At 39.0% G+C, this 20,305-nt stretch overlaps 1 protein-coding gene across 1 annotated transcript; it reads right to left on the bottom strand.

Annotated features, from left to right (window-relative positions):
- Positions 1–651: 651 nt before the first annotated feature.
- Positions 652–19,107, bottom strand: il7r (interleukin 7 receptor). Its single transcript, XM_086052546.1, has 9 exons — positions 19,005–19,107; positions 7,472–7,654; positions 6,027–6,150; positions 5,691–5,845; positions 4,649–4,800; positions 4,418–4,574; positions 4,227–4,332; positions 4,077–4,149; positions 652–3,210 (listed from the first exon to the last, which is right to left on the bottom strand). Exons 2-9 carry the CDS (start codon positions 7,596–7,598, stop codon positions 2,851–2,853), a joined length of 1,254 nt encoding a protein of 417 aa, XP_085908672.1. The 5' UTR covers positions 7,599–7,654; positions 19,005–19,107; the 3' UTR covers positions 652–2,850.
- Positions 19,108–20,305: the final 1,198 nt, after the last annotated feature.

Raw genomic sequence — 20,305 nt, 5'->3', positions numbered from 1 at the left:
GAGAGACTTGCTTCACATGACTCTGTCACCAATTTAATGTACAGTAACTGTTTTGACTCCATTTGACCAATCAAATAGAGCAAGGCAATACCTGCATTTGTTTTTCACTATTTTTTTTTTATCTGTGGCTCTTGAGGATTAGAGATGAGAGAATTCTTGAGATGTACAGATGTTAGTGTGTTTTGATAACAAACACACAGAAAACATGCTCACACACAACGATGAATGAAACAAAAAGTACCGGTAAAATGAATCATCCAGTAATTTCTGAGATTCACTGTATTTCTTGGTGACAGACGTCAGAGAGCACACTAATGTTTCCACAGACAAACTCTGCCGCATTAAGACTGTTAATGTTATTATTATTATTATCGTTATTGTAGGATAATGCACTACTGAGAGCCTAATATCTAATATTTTTCCATTCTCTCATACAACCAATTGAAGTAACCACACAGGAACAGCTTTCATTGTGATGCAGTACAGTTCAACAACGAATTGTTCAAGTGATATTTTTCCGAAAGCGTCAATAAAAGATGAACACTATTATCTTCGGAAAAGCACAACGTTTGATACAGTTTCATGTGTGTGGTCATAATTCTGTAGTATATCAAGTATATCATGTCAAGTCAAACACAAAGTGACAAAGGATCTGAAGCCTTGGTTGGAGTGGATTTATTTTTATATCTTTAATACATTTATTACAGAAAAGACAAATAATAATAATTGATTGTTTCTTACCTTAATGCTTTCATTATTGTACCTACTGAATGGCTGCTAAGTGACACCTACCCATTAGTAAAGCTTGCAGTCCATTTTAGCCACCCATTTACATTATTTGTTTTATCTTGATATTTTTTTAATCCTTTAGACGAAATCAAACCCAAAAAAGCCAATTTTCATAACCACAGAGGCAGATTTACACACCAAACAAATAACTAAACTAACGACAAATATTTATTGCCATAAAACCAGTTGGATACGCGATATCATCAGCAGCAAAATGTCATAGAATGATTGAAGGAATGAATGAAGAAGATGTTTATAGCCGCATCAACACGAGGTAAAATTTGCAGCTTTGAGCAAATGCGAGTGCTGCCGCAACACATCCTGTTCCATATGTCCACATCCTGTCCCATGAATAAGAATAATAACAATAATGAAGCATGAAGAAACATGCTGAAATACCTCCAGAAAATAGCAGCTTTGCAAACATCCAAAAGGGGCTCACCTCACAAAGGCTATCAATGCCTCATGTCATCTCTCCCGGCTACAGAGTCACACTTCAACACATACTGTAAGTGAGAATTACCGTATGTTTAAAAAAAAAAGAACAAGAACATACTATCTGTATAGTATCAAAACGTCAGAAACACATTGAAGAATGACATTTCTTTTTAGGCACTTTTTTAGCCATCTCAGGGGGCAGCCTTTTTGCCACTTTCTTTCAACTGAAAATGACATCACAGTTGCTCAGGGCTCAGGTAACGGCCAATAATGACTCCACTTCCGTGGAGCCGTGATTGTTCGTTATCTTAATTATTTTCAATATCCTCAAATGTGGATAAAACGGATCCTCAATGATGTCATTGATCTGTGTATTTAAATGACATATACATGTACCGGTACACTTCTGACAAGCAACATAAATAAAGACCTGTGGTCAGACTTGACGACAGCAAAACATTAAATATGGTTTGAATATGCTACAGTAGAGATGCATAGAGAATTGAGTATGCAAAATAATTGCTGATGACAGCCAGTGGAGTAATGTGAATGCTACATACATTTAAACAAATGGGGCGAAGAGTTAACCAACGAAATGTACGCCATGTACATTAATTATATACATTATTATTTATATTTCACAATTGTGTAGTTGTATGAATGCCATTTTGGACCTCTGTGCATGTAAAGTTGTTTCAAGTGATCTCTAAAAATTAACCCGAAGTCACACTTTTTTCCCTTTTAGCGGGACCAGTTTGGCTGGTCCTGCAACTTATACTCAGCTAAGACTTGTATATACTGTATTAAAATTTGATTTTGAAATGGGTCACCTTAACCATAATCCCGCATCGCATTGTGGCCAAAGATAGAAGCCTGGTCGGTTGCGCCTTTTGGTTAATAGTAAATCCTTGTGGCATTACCACCACCTTCTTTAGCAAGCATCTATGATGATTTACTATTAACAGCACCAAAACGTACAATGACCAACCAGGATTTTACCTTTGGCCACAATGCGACACAGGATTCTACAAAGTAGTAAAGGTTAGCCATTTCAAACTCAAAAGAAAGAAAATTCGGTAGTTAGAAGCAGATGTTTCGGATCCAACTGTGTGTGCCAGTCCCAGCTCTCCTGTTCTTGATCTCGGTTTTTGTGAAATTCCTTTTCCCCCAAAATGTGACTTATACTCCGGAGCGACGTTCTGTATGTGTTTTTCTCTTCTTCATGGGGCGTTTTTTGGCAGGTGTGATTTATACTCTCATTTATAATCTGGAAAAATATGGTAGGCACCACTTTCAAATTGGGCACATACTGTAGACCTGCAGTATAAATCCAGCCAAAACAAAGTCAAAAAAACCTCCTTAGATTTAACTATGGCAAAGGTTATTTCCAGTCCCACAAAGTTGCAGTGCACATTGCCTAGAAAGCATCACATGGATTGATGCCATGGCTGTGGAATTACTTGTGACAAATGTCAAGCTGATGGTGGTGACAAAAAACTCAGTTAATCTTTATGTGCTGATACACCAAAGACAACTTCCTCTTATAAGCAACCTCCTTTCTGTCTTACTTGAAGACGGTGTACATTTGGAGGTTTGACAGATTGTAGTTCCTTCACCTTTGTCCTACTTGACCTGGAAGAAACTGGACATTGTGACGTAATCCTCCTCCTTTTGATGGGCTCCTAACACACGAGAGGTCGAGTCTCCTGGACCTGGTGTAGCACTCGCCACAAGCGGTGAACTGTCGCTCTGAAGACTGTGGTCTCCATCGGAGCAGCTGCTGTTGCGCGAGATAGAAAGCTCCACTTCTTCCGTTCTGGTGCTGCAATCGGAGTTTTGCGTGGAATGGGAGTAATTGGCCAGTGTAAGATCGTTGGCAGCACTATCGATAGCGAGGACTCTTTCCCGGGCGACTGTTTCCACCGCTGGGTAAATTTTAAGTGTACTGAACTCCTCTGGTTTTATGTTGAATAGATGGGCAACCTGAAAACCAAAAGTGACAAAGACTGTGATTCAGGTTGCATGTCAAATAAATAAGGACTTCAGTGTTACAGTTCCAGAAACATCCATGCATTTTTTCACCACTCAGACCACATTAGCACTACTGCATACTCCTGGCGGCCATGGCAACCCATCTTGCCTGAAATGTTTGTGCAAGAGGATTTGTTTTCCCTGGTTTTACTAAGGTCTCTCAAAATATCTGACAGGCCATGGGAGGGACGGCTATGCTAAATCCCTGAGGCTGAAAGGCGCCCCATAGTTCAGCCATCGGTCTACCATAGATGCCAGAACGTTCCTTCCCAGGCTGTCATGTTCTGATGGTGTCGCTTAACTTTTCTCACATTCTGTCAACTCAGGCTGGTCAGTCCTAACCAAGCCTTGCTTGATGAACTGATGAAGCCTTCTCGGATGAGAGGCAAACCGTCTTCTAAGACAACCAGAGCGATCGATTCAATGCCCTGAGAAAGAAATGAAAACCACAAAGAAAGCCCCGCACCAGCTTTCAAAACGTCAGTCCGACAGTCCGCCAGTTAAGTCCGTCAGAAGTCCGTCGGTCCGTCAGTCGGCTCCCCAAAAAATTGTCAGAGAAACGGACTGACGGACGGACGGCCCCGATGGACGTGGTTAGTGACCATCACACCGACGGATGAAAAACCCCTTCTGTCATTCGTCAGTTCGTCATTTTTACAAGGTGTCCCGTAATTCGTTAATCGTCAACAAAGCGGGCATCCGTCAGTGACTGACTGACAGACCAGACCGTCATTCTGATGGAATGCCCATCTCTGGAAACAAGGGACATGAAACGAGGAAAGACCTGTCAGGTTTTGTGTTTGTCCAAGTGGACTCACTTTATTGGGTTTGCAGTTGTGCACCAGTGTAGGTTTAGGCTGCGGAATGCTGGGCCACACGTAAGAAAATAATCTGTGGAAAAATAGCATTTGTTTATTTGTGAAACTATTAGTAAGAGAAGATCCATTCCGGGATTTTGAGATTCCTACTTTTTTTTCCAGAAGAACCCGAAGCTGGAAGTCAACACCACCAAAGAGAGGAGGCAAACAATCATCTTCCTCATCACTTTCTCTCTCTCACGACTTTGTGCCTGGGCTGAGGTTCAATGGAAGGCAGTTATTGTTTGCAAAGCTTTGCCTTGTCTTATCGAAAAGCAAAAAGTAGGAGGAGCTTTTCTTACCATCAGGAATGGAGAAAGTCAACGCGTTGCTCCATTCGCTCCAGCTGCCCCTAAAAGAAATTGAGGGTATTGCTCGCACTTTGACGTGATATTTCAAGTTTTTATGGAGGTGTTCCATGTCGATGGCCATCGTATCTGATGCCGACACATTTTGAATCTGCAGTAAAAGAGTGTGACGTGGATTACGTTGATAATTGCATACTGAACATGGACGCCTTAACCCACTATTACCATATTTGTGCCGGAGGTCCAAATGACCAGTTGAAAAAGCTGATTTTCAACTTTCAGGAAGTCCTTCTGGTAAGGAGTCCGAATGTGAAACACAGCCTGATTTGACTTGTGATGAATGGTTACATTCCACACCTCAGGGCTTCGAGGTTTAACTGCAAGGACACCGTACACAACCAAGTCAGGATCTGAAAGTCAACTTAGTTTTGAAGTTGAGGTGAAGAGACACATTGCTTTAAGAAGAGCAACATATACCCTTGATAAGCTTTGTGAGAGTTTTACATGGTCGCTTTAAATATCTTATGTGGTTCTTTGATTAAATACATTATCAAATCTTGAGTTTAATGGAAACCTCTTGGTTTTGATGTGCAATCTTAGTTCAGTTGGGAATTGTGCAAAAAGTTAAAAACACTAGAAGTTATCTAATTTATATCCACTGATCCACTGAATGAAGTATCGGTCGCAGTGATCATACCCATATGCAATTCACTGATCACAAATAAAACAGTAATCAGATAAATAAGACCTGAAAGTCTTACGTGGGCAAATTTAAATTTGAAAAATTACTTTGATATAGGTCATAAATCATTTTCACTCTCCAATTAAAACATTCAACATAAACATTTAATCAAACATTAATACATATGAAGAGTCATCAGAATCATAAACCCATAGCAAATAAAATGTGATTATTGACCAGTCAGACATCCACAAAATGTTTCTTGAGTGACGTTTCCATATTATAACATATTTTATGCATTATTTATGTAAGGAGTCTATCAACAGGGCACACGAGTAAAAAATTGGTGCCCTGTTTTTTCAATTTTTTTTTTTTTAATTCCTTCTCACTTTTAGGTTTCTATCAGAGCCCTGCTGTTACCACTATGCTAAACCAATACTATGTTTTTGTAATTCAGTTTTTTTAACCCAGTACAGAATTTCTGGCTGTTTTTCCACGGAACTGTGTCAGTATATTTTCAAATTAAAAAGAAACACGTATGAAATAGACATTTCACAGTTCCATTGTGATCTTATGAAATGTTACCGATTTTTGTGAGTTGGACTGATTTGCTGATGGTGGCGCCCCCCTTCAGGCGGATGGTCAGGTTGAGACGGGCCAGGGGTTTCAGTTCGACAGAGGTGACCGAATCTCCCGACCCTGTCAGGCATCTTAATTTGTTCATTAGCCAGTTCTTGAAACTGGAAGTAAAAAAAAATAACAATAAATAAATAAAAAAAATAGGTGATCATCCATGACTGTATACAAGTAAAAACATGCTGTACATCATGTTGATTGACAGATGCCAAAACATCAACACAAACTCTGAGTCTGACTGTCAGTAACAAACCGGCTTTCTTTTCGTCCAAAACATTTATTTACCACACGGTCATTGACTCCACGCCATCATCCTCATCTTCGTCGTCCTCGCTCCTCCAGGCAGTTAGTTTGCAGGTTAAACTGCTTTCTACTCTGGTGATGTCAGAGGTGCAGCTGATTCTGGACTCTGGAAAATGGGCAGAAAGGAGACTTTGAATAAAGTTAGAAGGGGAGAAGGTACCCATTATTACCACAGAGTAATTTTTCCATGAGTAAGCTATGTACATATTTTCAAAAAGAAAAAAGTTGCAATATTATGATAGCAAATTCCCTTTTTTTTTTTTAAGAAGACAGATGTTTTGAGAACAGTCATACGTATTTTTTTCCTTAAAAATAGACCTAATATTCATAAGAACAACAATGAAATTATAATCTTGTGAGAATAAAGTTGTACTTTTCCAATATAAAATCCTAATTATGATTTTAAATTTGAAGCTTAACAAGAGAAAAATGTCATATTTTAACAAGTGAACTTCAAAATTACAACTTCCTTCTTTTAATATTACGCCTTTTAATCTGGAAAAGATGAGATCCATTTTCTAGAACTTTCTTTTCCGAGGATCACAGTGGCCTCGAGAAAATAAAATTTTAGGGGCACAAGTAGAAAATTTAGAGGCGCACCCAAATCACAAATCGACAAAACGACTTGCTAAGTAAATATTCACATTTCCACTCATTTTCACTACTTCATTGCTGATAAACGGTCAGAAGTGTGGAGCAGAAGTTTGTCAGCAACAAAAATATGAAACTATTTTAAAAAATTCAAACAAGCAGATTTATTGGTCACACATGCGTGAGAAGATGAACATTTTAGTTGCATGCATTGTTTCAAATTTTAGGGGCAAAATGCCAGCATTTAGGGGCAGTCTGGAACCCCGATGATGAGTCTCAAAAAAATATTAGCTTTCCCCCCCCCCCCAAAAAAGTTATTTTCCTATTGTAATACACCTTTTATTCAAAAGACATTTTTTCTTTCATACAGGGATGTCAGATTTATGCAAAATGACACAATTATATCAGAGCCATTAATGACAGGGGAGAGTAATTGGTTTATTTTGTTTGTTTTATTGGCATACCATCCCCATATCTAAAGTTACGCAACATAATTTATTGCAAATTATTGGAATTTATGAATAAAAACTCACTGAACAACATGATGTAATATTCATACATAAATTGCGCAAGGTTAACAAGTCTTAACGTGAATGATGACAATTAACAGAGAGACAAAGTTATCATATTTTAGATGACTTTGATTTAGATTCAAACATCAAAACAAACCTGCACCTACGAAAACATAACAACACCATCAGTAAAATTCCAATAATTTTTCTAATTATGTCATCTTCAACTGTTTCATTTTCCCAACATCAAAGGGTGAAGTCGGACAGTGTGAGTGATAAAGTGCAAGTTTCTTGTTGTATTGATCAAACCATTGTTGGCCTCACCCAGGTCAGTGTCTCCATCTCCACTCTGAGCCAGACAAGCCGCCGGCAGCAGCAACAGCATCGGCAGCATCGGCAGCATCGGCAGCAGCGGCGGCGGCGGCTCGGCCATCCGGCGGCCCAACGGCATCTCGTCTTACGACTTCTTCTTGTTTTCAGATGACTAGATGAGTGCAGCTGACGGCTCTTCTCGTCAGAGAGGAAGAGGAGGAGTTGAGCAGCTCCGAGGGAGGACGGCTTCACACGGCACACAGGATGTTCAGAACATCAGATGGCAAGTTCGGCAGCACCTTCTTTGAGTTGTAATCCATGGTGCTTTGACTTATGAGTTTATTTGGTTCTGTGACCATGCTTGTGACTCACAACACTCGGATCTCAAGTTATTTTTAACCAGTGTTATATGAATGGCAAAGGTGGATACAGACATTTGCTGTAGCTTTCTGCCAGCTACTGGAAGCATGTTTAGTTGTTCTGCCTGCCACTATACGTTGCTGGCATAGATAGATGCAAGTAAACTTTTCTAGATGATTTTTTTGCGCTGATTCCGAATCTGCCGTTGTTTTTCCTCTATCAGAATTTAATAATAATGATAATAGTAATAATAATAATAATGATAATAATAATAAAAACTAACATAATATGTAGCATAGTAATACATTTTGTACGATTTATGAATTAAGGGCTAGGTTCAGCAACAGGCGGATTTTTTTTTCTGAAATGTCATAGCTATAAAACACAATGCATGGTAAAATCTGTGTTGCGCTAGCTTTTTGGGGCAAACTTAAAAACAAATATCTGAAAAATGTAATGTCCAGAAAAAAGTAAAGACATTTACATTAAGGAGCACATTCTGATTAAAAAATGCTGTTAATATACCTTATAATATCTTCTCAATTAATTGACTTATTGGACAGATTTTTTTTTTTTTGCATTATTAATTCGGTCCACTTGGGGTCGCCATCCTCTCCTTCCACATTATAGCATCGGTGACTTTGAGTTTGTGTAGCTATAAAAGGTGAGTGGCTTGGTGAGTGACGTGGGAGTCGGTGAGTGACAGTGTAAAGTTAGCTCGTGGGTAGGCTATATTAAATTAGCTAACAGTGATATCGTGAATTGGCGATTGTAGACGTGCAGTTATGTTATGTAAGTTAATTTTGTTTTGCAGTTGACACTGAACCTTTGACCTTTAGTTACTTTCTTTATCATATGATTGTACCGTACATTATATTATCATGACGCGTGTTCATCAGCTGAGTCAGTTTGCTGACAAGCGCCATGTTTTTAGTGCACGTCCAATGTCAAGGACGCAAACCTTGGGAGCATTGTCGGTACGGAAAAGACACAAGTTTCCGATTGACAGTTTTTGATCATTACTGTGTGTTGCACATCTCTTCAATAGTACCTGATTGTTTTCCGACTGGCTGTTCCGTTGTTGTCATCTTCTACATGTAAACTCATAAAGAGGTGCAGAAAAGGCGATGGCCTCCGTTTTGGTTACCTCGGTTACCACGGTTTCCTGGACCTCGCCGCTTAATGTAGTTTCACTCAACGTGTGCTAAAAAATTATGGCGCAACACCTTTTGCTTGCTTACTTATGATCATGTTCGATGAGTTTACAAACTGCCCGAGATAGTGTTACTTGATAGATTAGTTGTCGAATTTTACGTCAGCCACCGACCTGATGGTTGTGACAGGCGCTTAAAATCAAAAGGAAATGAAAGGGGAGGTGAGTCAGCAGGACAAGACAAACCTTATACATTTTTTTTTTCATTATTTAACCGAGAGAAGGCTAATTGGATAAACCATGATTTTGTTTCAAGACGCATTCAGTGTCTGCTGGTGATGACTGCTTTCAAAAGTGGTCCAAATTTGAGGAAAAGTCAAAATACAGTACACACACCTTGCTTGTTTTGTGAAAAAAAGACATCTAAAGGAATACAGTTTACTGCAAAGTAAACAGACTCCAGAAACTCGCCCCCGTCAAACCACACGCCTGAGGTTTGTATCTCTGCACAGCATCGCAAAACATCTTCAGCTGTGGTTTTAGTGTTTAGCTGCCTCCCTCCGCTGCATTGATAGGAATCTGATGAGCCACCTGTTTATGCTGCTTGCTGAATTTCTAGTGGCCTCAGCATGCTGAGACAGACGAATCGCAGGCGTATAAGGAGCGTCGAGGAATTTGGGATCAAGAACGTGAATTTGGAAAATCCTGCATATTGGAATATTACAATATTTATGTCACGGGTTTTTTTTCCCGCTTCATTTCAAACATATAAGAAAATAATGAATACAAATAAATAATATAATAATAATAAATAATTTGTTGTTCTAACTAACATTCCATAAATGTCAATAATTTATATTTTAAAGTTGTTCCAACTTAAATGATGTCTCCCTCCTCCAACACAGTCGATTCAAACGATCAGCTCATTAGCAAGCTTGCAAAAGCCTGATGACTATCCCGCTCATCAAAACAGGCTGGATGGGGGCTCTCAAGGATCAAACTGGGGTACCCTTGCTTTTTAGAACACTTCATGCTTATGTTTGCTGTTTAGCTTTATGTAGATGCTGATGACTGGTTTACTGACCATGACAAAAACATACCTGACCTCAACCCTATTGAGAATATATTTCTATTTCGCAGCACTTGTCTTCCACTGAAATTAAATATCATTTGACTCCTCTGTTATCAAATTTTTCTAGCAGCAAATGAGTAGACTTTAAATGTACCAGCGTTTATATGTGGAGCTGCATCCTGTTCTGGATGATGTTCAGTGCTTACATTCGGAGTCTATTTCAGTCAGCTATCACGTTGACGTCTGTACCGTAAAACCGCAACGTTAACTCGCACACTGATGCGTTTTGTAAAAGCCACACCAAACTGAGCGAGTCTTTGAAGTTGCCACTCAGACAGCCGCATGGACGTCGCGTTGGTGCGTGGGGCTGTGTGTGAAAACGACTTCCTGCATCAACACGGCCCCCCCCCCCCCCCCCGACACACACACTTGTTTCTGCTTGACTGTCTCATTCGAACTTGGTGAACATGTGAGCAGCTTCAGCATCCTCATCACCACATCCTCTGGCTTCATTTGTCTTTCATTTAAACTCACCACTTGCTGACATACACATTGCTGCTTGATGATTTTGCAGTAATGCTGCTCTGGTAATGACCAAGGTGCTATTACTGCTTTTTTTCCTATGTTATTATAGGGTAAAGTGATGACTGTAATTGCTTATTTTAAAAAAGACATACAGTGGTACCTCAATTTACGAGCGGCCCGACTTATGAAGCTTTCAAGATGAGTCGTCAGGCTGCTGATTTTTTTGTTTTAACCCCTCAGGCGCCAGAGATTTTTGAATAAAAATATTCAGTTTTGATATCACTATTTTCAAATGGTTGTATCTTGAAAATGGTTTGAGATAAAGTCATGCTGTAAATGTTGCTTGGTGCAATTTTGCTACTTTGGCGCTTTTAAGTTGCAAGCAGATTTTAGAGAGCAAAATGGTGGCAGCAGACTTCGCAACAAGCTTCAAGCTATTTATTGCTAATCCTAGTAGTTTAAAAATAAACAAAGTGAATTACATGTAAATCACATGAATTAGGAAAGTCTGATAGCTTAATGCTAATGCACAATGCAAAACACTATAGATGGGCTAACAAAACAACTGAATGCGCCCTACTAATATGCATACAGTCTTTATCTTCTTCAAAAAAGATGAATAATCCTACAGTTTACACCAATTAGCTGCGTAACTCTTCTTCGTGTATTATGTATTATTGTATTATACTGTCCCCTGGTGGCAAAGGCATGCACACAAATCAAGAACTACAGCACACTTAACATCCACGTGCAACACTGTCGTTTAATTTTGCTTGCTTTTAGAAAGGCAGATCGGTATCGTGAAAACGTGGAATATACAGTAGCTGAGGGAGCAAGGATGTTGCGACAGATGTGTGTGACTCAGTGTTGCCAACTTAGCGACTTTGCCCTTATATTTAGCGACACCATCGTGAATATTAATAAAGAAAGAAAGAAAGAAAAATAGCAACAAATCTGGTCATATTTTGTGATCTCATTGAAGACCTCTGGAAGCTCCCTTCACAGCATGAGATGGTCACCTCTTTTCATCCAGGCTGCAAATAAACCATCAATGGCTACTTTAACATGAAACATTAGCATTTAAAATATGCCCCCACCTTGGTAAAACTAACGCTATTCTGTTCAAACACCGCATCTCTGCCTACCTTTTGGTTGCTTGAAAATGGCATCCCTGCAACCAGCCGAGGTGCTAAATCGTCGAGGCAGCAGTTATTAAACTTGAAATTTACGTGGTTGTTTAATTTCATACCTGATGGAAGGGCAGACCCTCCAAGACCCCACTATTTGCAAAGAATCACTCAAAATGTACATTTTCCACATGGCATCTTTTTTTATAACTAAAATAATGAGGTTTTTTTTTTTCTTGTGGCAGTTACACTATTCTAAACAGGGAACGATCATCAACATTTCTTTTTTTAGCGACTTGCACCAACATTATTTGATCTAAATCAAAACTGCAGGTGTGAATGGATAAGACACCGACGGCAGTTTGCCTCACTTAAAAGTGTGACAAAACCACAAAAACAGACGGGCCTAAGCATCGGATTAATCCTCCGTGGGACAATCAATTAAAATGTACAGTGTACCACTTATCGTGTTCAGTGTAACGGAGGAGGAAGTGGAAACAATCACAGCTGACTATGGGTGACAGGCAACTGACAAATTTTAGGTCAGCTTGGATGATTAATTGTAAATAGCTGCAAAATATTTGAAGTTTAAAAGCACATACCTCAGGTCAAAAGTTTCTAACATGTCCATAAATCACTGCTTTTGTCCATATAAACAGGCACGATGTCTTTGGCAATTTGCAACACGTTTCGCTCCGCAGTTGCCTTCCACCTTTGTTTTCATATGGAAAACAATGTGAAGATGACTCCGCTCATGTTGTCTGTTTCTTAGCACGAAATAAAGTCGCCATTTACCTTTTTTAAAAAAAAAAAAAGTTGCTTGAGGGGGTTGGAAAAGTCACTGAATATAGCAACAACATCGCCAAGATGGCAACCCTGTGTATTAGTAAATGCGCTTTGTCTACAGCTAAGTTTTTACTGAAGGCAAAAAAAAAATGTGAACAACTCCTCATGACAACGAAATCTACTGAATAAACTTGATGAATTGTCTAATCCTATTTGGAAGCTGATGCAATTCTACATGAGACTAAGACGTAAAGTGATGGTGAACAAACATGTGTCAAAACTCTTCTATAGATAGAAAAGTGTGGGCAGGATAGTGAATTAGTGGATGAGGGGTTAGCACTGGTGTCACACAGCAGGATTCTCGGTTGCGATGGCTATGACGACCTGAGTGACAGGTAAACCACGGACGCCGTGTGAGGCAGCTGCTTACTCACAGGCAGTTGGCACGAGCGAGCGGCCCCGTCGTGGGAATCCTCCCCCACACACGTTCTCACTCCCTGCCAGCTCTGAAGCGCCCCACCAACAGGATACAAGAGCTCGTAGTCATCATTTGGGACGACAGGGGTGCCATCAGATTTTATCTGTAATTAAGTGTATTCAATATGTTGTCCCTCATAAAGGTAAGCAAAATATTAGACAACCCCCTGTGAGGTGTATCACATCCCTGCTCTATAAATCTAACTCCGAACGTGTGGTGGTACAATATCGGCTCAAATCTCCTCAATATTAACAGTCATTAGTCGATATGATTATCACATGTACTAGTATTGAGAGAACTTTTTCTTTGTAATTTATGGTCAACCACTACAAGCATCAGAAATTAAAGTTGACCATAATGGAGGTTAATAGAAGCAATAGAAGTAATATAGGCAGTATAGTATTATTCAAATCTGCAAGCAGTAATAAACAGGCCCTCACAATTCATTCTCTATAGTGAATTCTTGGAATGATCATCCTACTTTGATGCCAAACTCTACCCAGATTAGATGGCGTAGCCAAAAAAAAGATCCAATAACAGGGTATCTTGAAAGATAATCAGTCAGATTATTATTTATTGCTGAAAAAATTAGACATGATGGGCATTATTTCAGTATTCATACTGTTTTTTGTTTTAACATTTTTGTATTGTGGCGTTCGATTTTTCTAATGCAAAATGGTACCTTGGCTCAATGAATTTGGATGACACCGCGCTAGGATACACTCTAAAAATAGTTGGGTTGAAAATTACACAATTTTGGGTCAAAAATGGACAGATCCACTAATTGGCTCAATTTGACCGACCTACTTGTGTTGTTTTGTGCCAAACAACACCATTTTGGGGTTGTTTTGTACAGAACCAGCCATTTTGTGGGTTGATTTCTGCAAAAACAACCCAGAAAGTTGGGTCAAATTAACCCAAGTAGCAGATCGGCCCATATTTGACCCCAAATTGTGTTATTTTTAACCCAACTGTTTTTAGAGTGTTATTTGTGCGAATTCCCTAGTAGTTAAATTTGAGTTTGATTTGAGTTTGTCAAAACAAGCTCTGCAATTGGCCCCAACATCAAGCAACTTGTTCCTGTTCATTTTCAGGCATGGGTCCTGCAGACTTTTTCATGTGTCCCGCAATAATAGACATGTGCATCCAATTTTGTGCCGATCAGGGAAAGAGATTGAGTTTTGGGGCCTGTTGAAGCCCCCAAAAGATGATTATTTTGAAATTAAAGAAAGTGATTCCAATCGGAATTTTGCCTCATGCTTGGGCCTAAATAAAGACCATTTTATAGCAAACCTCCCTCCATCGTGGGTTTTGGGTTCGTGCCCCGCTATTTTACGGATTCTTTTTGCACAGTTAATAACTATTTTGATCTGACTGTTGTCTTTGTTGTGTGTAATTCCATGGTTGACCACTAGATGGTGACAAAGTATTTAGTTTGAAACGATGTAAAATTGAAGAATGAAAAATGAAAAACAGGAAGTATTTCAGCACAGCCCGATGAAAATCATTGAATGTCATCCTCTGTAATCCTGCTTTTTACACCTACAGAAAGCGATTCATTTTATGAAGTACATCTTTGGCCATGAATTTGATGTATATTGTGAGATGATAAGTTAAGTTTGTTATTTTTGGGGGGGGGGGGGGGAAGAAAAAAAAGCATGTTTTGTTCGTGTGAAATACAACCCAGCATTTATTAGCTAGATATTGGACCAATCCTCAACAATGCCTCATATGTATATTTCCTAAATAGACACATATTAGGTTCAGCTCTGTTCTGGATGAGTGCTCTGATAATAAAGATTGCCTATTGCCAGGAGGCTGTGATGAAAGGTGTGTGGATTATTGCCTTAGGCAATCTGATATCAGAATTCCTGTTGATAAAGAGGGAAATCACTGAAAAGTAATAAGTCTCAGGGTACTGCTTTCATAATTTGAAAAGATAAATTCATGACATTCTGATTTAGTTTTGGAGCTTGACAGCCCTGAAGATCATTTTTGGAAATAATATGCAGCTAATACAATCTGATTAAGAATGCCTACCTTCAGTCGGCCTTGCTTGGTTTTGCAATTCACAGTAGGTGTGGACGTGGAAATTCTAAATGTACTGCTTTCATATAATTTAACTTTTTACCTTGAATTTTTAATGACATTGGTGTATGATACCGTGGAAGGAAAGTACCATCCGTGTGCAATTTTTTGAGAATGCATGTGTTTGCATTGGGAGTGGTTATCCCTTCGCTGCTAATGAGTCCCATTGTGTTAGATTGACGGAACTTAATTTCTACAAGATTTGAACAACAGGCTGGGGAAATATTAATTAAGCAGAAAGATACTTATGCGTCACCAGTCTGTCACTTTGCATACTGACTTTGTTTGCCGTTATTCAGGGCAAGCATTGTGTGCTCAACGACTGAGATGCAGGAGAAAAAAATACACATTGTTTTTTTTTTTTATCTTTTTTTTTTTTTTTAGTGTAGCCTAGGAATGGCTTGTGTGTGAGTTGTGAGTATGTGTTCAGCTTTTTCTTTGGCTTTTTGTTGCAGCATTTATCCCAAAAGAATGGAGCAACCTCAACCAGAGGTATTAAGAGGAGAGGGAGAAAAGAGTCCGCCAATGAAAGAATACACTGGTCTTAATGTTTTTCATAAGAAAATAACACACTCTATAATGTTGTACTTTCTAACGTAATATACATAATAGGCTTGACACAATCAGCATTTTGGAGTTAATCACCGAAGTTTAAAAAAAAAAAAAAGATAACTGATCACTGATCCAATCAGAAGATGGACCAACCGATCCAATCTATGTAAACAACTTGTTTATTAACTGCACAGTCAACACAGTATACTCCTCCTGGGGAGCCCCCACTCCCTCCATCTTGTGTTACATATGAGCCAGTGGCAGTACAGTTGTTCGCAGAGTCCCGGCCCACAAATAGCCCCCCCCCCCCCCCCCCCCCCACACACACACACACCCAAAAAAGATTATAGATTATTAACAAAGGCGTCACAGTATGTCACCTGTAGTGAACGAGATTGTGTTTGCTGTCTTATTTTGTCCAAATGACGTTATTGATCGATCGGCACATTGTGACATTACAACCGATCACCAATTTTGCATTGCCAATCCAACCGATCAGATCTGTGTAAAGTCAAATACATAATGGCATGATTAAAGGGGAAGTCAACCCAAACATATTTTTTTCAATAATATGTTCGCAGCAGGCCCACTAGTTGAAACACGACATTCTGATTGATTTTGAGTTTGTGGAATATGAGTTAAGCATGCTCTCGTTTTTAGCCATCTCTGGGGGCGGCCATTTTGACTTCTGTCGACTGAAAATGACATCACAACTGCTCATAACGACCAATCACGGCTGACCTGTTTTCTGAATCTGAGCTGTGATTGGTTATATAATATATAAATATGTTTGGTTTGACTTCCGCTTTAAATAGAATGCTAACAATTAAAATGTTTTTGCTGCGTTTTTTTTGCTTCAATTCAATATACAATGTTCTGCTGCGCCTTCTGCTGTGCACACCTGGAGCTGTATACACAGTCAGAAATGTACACAAAATAGTTTTACAACAGACTCAGTAAACTGCAGTAATCCTAGTCATTTTTTGCAAACGATAAAGAACACATGCCTGCGAGTGTTGTTATATTATCTATCTGTTGTTCCACAGTTTGTGTTCAGCTATCCATCGTTGCAAAAATAAAAGTCATAACGCAGCGACACCGATGCTATTTGTTAGCATGATGAGGGTGAAAGTGCCACTTTTTTCCCTCAAGTTCCGATGACATCACAACTACTGACATCTTAAGTTGCTCATGCATCATGTGTTCTGCTGGTAAACATTAATGTAGTTGTTGGTATTTTACAATGAATTTGAAAAAGCAATGAATTTGTTAATGTCATCGCTTGGGCGGGAGGGTAATCCTACATTGTGGTCCTTTCACCATTTTATTGCCATGACTTTTTTTTCCTCCTTGCACTCATCTGGCTTTCTGCACCAGCCTTCCACCTGCAACCGCCATCATACATCAGCCACGCTTTCCTTCTCTTCTTTCCTCCCTCCCGCTCTCTCGACGACATATTATTACTCACACTAGCCATCCATCCACTTAGATCCCTCCCACTCGTGCACTTTTTCATTACTCTTTATCACCCCGGCATCCCTATTTCGCCACACCCTGTCCTGCATTCCTCTGTGTGAATTATTCCTTTCATTTATTAATTTTCCTCTTTGATGCAAACCCGCATGCAACATATCAACCTGCGCATCTCTCGTGGTTTAATCCACAGCCTTCCTATTACAAAAAGCGCCTTGATTTCTCTTTGTTTAGTCCCTCTATAGCCCAGCTATATAGCCCATTCTCAAAGTGTGGTACACTAGTGGTACGTGGGCTCCCTCTAGTGGTATGTGAAAGAATCACTGAATTGCATGTTGAAACATAATGCATAATGTTACAGAGGCTTTAACTTTTTATTCTTTTTTTGTTGTTGTTGTTCTTGTTGTTGTTAGGTACTTCAGTTGTATAACCTTACAATATATTTGCATTTAATTTATAAGAACTGTTTGTTTTTACACATTTAGGGACTTTTTTTTATTATACAATAATATTAGATATACTTTTTTCAGAGGTAGGCACGTCTCTCCGTCAGTCATCAAATGTATCCTTTGATACAGCATGAGCTGACGCATGATATTTTTGGGTTTGGCCATAAACAAATCCAGGGGATAGAGTCAACTGTGCTTATGGTCCACACATCACATTAGTCCTCCCCCTCTTGCTCTCTGCACACATCCATTAACCCCCACACCCGACTCCCTCCATCTTGTGTTACATATGAGCCAGTGGCAATGCAATGATCACTTTAAACAGGTCGTATGTATGCATGGAGGCTCACTAAACTATACTGCTGTGCATAGCTGCCATCTGCAGTATGCGCAATGTGAGCCTGCTGCACTGACTGTAATATTTACCACATTATCATGTGCCACAATGAGTGAGTGAATGCCCGGGCTTCATGGCCAAGTGTGTGTATTTGTATGTGTACGGGTGTTTTATTACCAATTCAGGAACCTTGTGGGGTTAAATCAAAATTTTATGTGGAACCGGGTAGGGACATGTACTCAATACATATATAAGCAGGCACATGTCAATAAATTGGAATATCGTGAAAAACTCACTCCACAAAGCGGAAATTACAGTACATACAGTGTGATTTTTTTTTTATATACAGTGTTGCCCTGAGATACGAGTGACCCAACTTGAACACATCTCACTTCACGACAAGCAGCAGTTTGGCATATCGTGAATGATTCTTCAAAAATGAGGCTTCAAAGTGTTTATTGCCACTACCAGATGAAATTCATTGTCATGATGACACCTTGTGTATTTAGCATAGATGTAGCTGCGTTATAATCCTTTAAACAACACATATTTAAACACAAACAGTGCAGCAACTCATGAAAACAGACAATGTAAGAATTCAATGCAATACAATACAATCAAATGTTATATTTTATTTAATTGTATTATCACTATGTTTTATCAAGTATTTATGGAGTGCTATTTTACATAATTAAATCACATTACAAAAATAATTGGTGTTATTTTTAGGTCGCTGGACTGGATTAATGGCATTGCCATTCATTTCAGTGAGGAAAGATTGTCTGTGATACATGTGCTTTAGTTTTGAGCGTGGAATAATTTAAATTTATATGTCGAGGGACCACGATTTTGATTACAGCTTACAACTGAACAAAACCTAAATTTACCATCAGAAACAATGTAAATATTTCATCATATAGAAATTAAATAGGAAATGGCCTTCTGAAAAACGTTTTTCAATGTGTTAAATCAATCTATATTATATTTGAATTTTACTTTTTGAATTAAACAACTGAAATGAACTTTTCCATGATATTATACTAGAATGTTTGCTGGCGCTTTGCTATAAAACCAACTTAATCGGCGGAATACAATGAAGCTGGAATTTGCATTATGTCCTTTGTGAAGTGGAGCCAGGCACTTACCTCATGTCCGGAATATAGAATGCAGCACAAATTAAAAAGAGGGATACACTTTTCAAAATGTTCCCCCGTGGTGGCGCTGGGGTCAAAAACTGCACGTATACCATACAGTAAATGGCGTGTTTTCCATCGCTCCTTACTGCAACGCACCTGTTTTAAATGATCAGGATTGTTATCAGGCTTCTGAAGAGCTTGCTGATGATCATTTGTATTTTCTATTGATTTTGGGGGGATTCACTTCTTTATAAAAGAAAAAATGGCACTGTAATACAATACATCTAACATTCAAGAACAAGAAATGAATCGAGAAGCTTCATCTGGCATCAAAATGCCTCCAACGGCTGAACTGGGCATTTTATTTGACTCAATAATGGTGTATCGGTTTAAGAATGCAGTAGTTCATAAGTAGTTTGAGACACATTTTATGCCGTCAATCCTCCATGGCAGTTGTGCCTAAGAAATGTACCTTAAAAGCTCCCTTTGAGTCTACGCAGAAGACGAAGATGAAAATATTGGAGAAATCACACCGTCGTTCCGAGCTTCTCTGTGCTATTAAATAGTGCCACCTATGGGTTGAAAAAAAGTTAGGTGCTAATGGACCAGGTTAAAGAGGAGTAACTGAAATAAATGTCAAGTGCCAACCACAGAAGCCAGATATTTTCTTTTCTTTTTGCAACTAACATACATATATTGAAACATCACACATCACAATAACTAAAAAGTAATGATGTGTTTTGAAATGATATCGGCCATTTCCTGTTGTGATGACATGCCAATCAACAGGTGGACACAGATGGCCCGGCCACTTCTCACTGATGGTTTGTGACTGACTGAATGATTGGAGTGGGGTTGGGTCTTGTCCTCATTATTTTGTTGTCCACTCTTACTCTGCTCAGATGTTCAAACTGTGGATGGCAAAACACATCCGCTTCGCCAATAAAAAAGCCGAGGTCAGCGGATTAAAATGTCTGAGGGCATAGAATTTGCTGAATCCGCCAAGGATGTAAATGGGAAAACAGAACAAATAAATAACGAACCAACTAACAAACAGTATAATAAGACAGGGCCAGGAGACGAATGAAGCAAATTGAAGACAGAATATTTGATGGTAGGAGTTGACATTGTTTTTTGGTGATCGTAATAAATTGTTCAGGGAAAAGAGCAAATAAAGAAAATAGTTAAAGCAGCAGGAAAAAAAATCCTAGGATTTGAGGGAATTGGACTAAGAGAAATGAGGGAGCTACTAAATGGAGGAACACCAAGAAAGCAAAGAGTCAGTCTCGGGGTGTTGACTGATGGTTGTA

Source organism: Filicampus tigris, chromosome 14, assembly GCF_054856515.1.
Source record: "Filicampus tigris isolate MCC_2025a chromosome 14, RoL_Ftig_1.0, whole genome shotgun sequence".
Taxonomy (NCBI): domain Eukaryota; kingdom Metazoa; phylum Chordata; class Actinopteri; order Syngnathiformes; family Syngnathidae; genus Filicampus; species Filicampus tigris.
The sequence above is the reverse complement of the archived record's forward strand: the minus strand, read 5'-3'. Positions and strand labels throughout refer to the sequence as shown.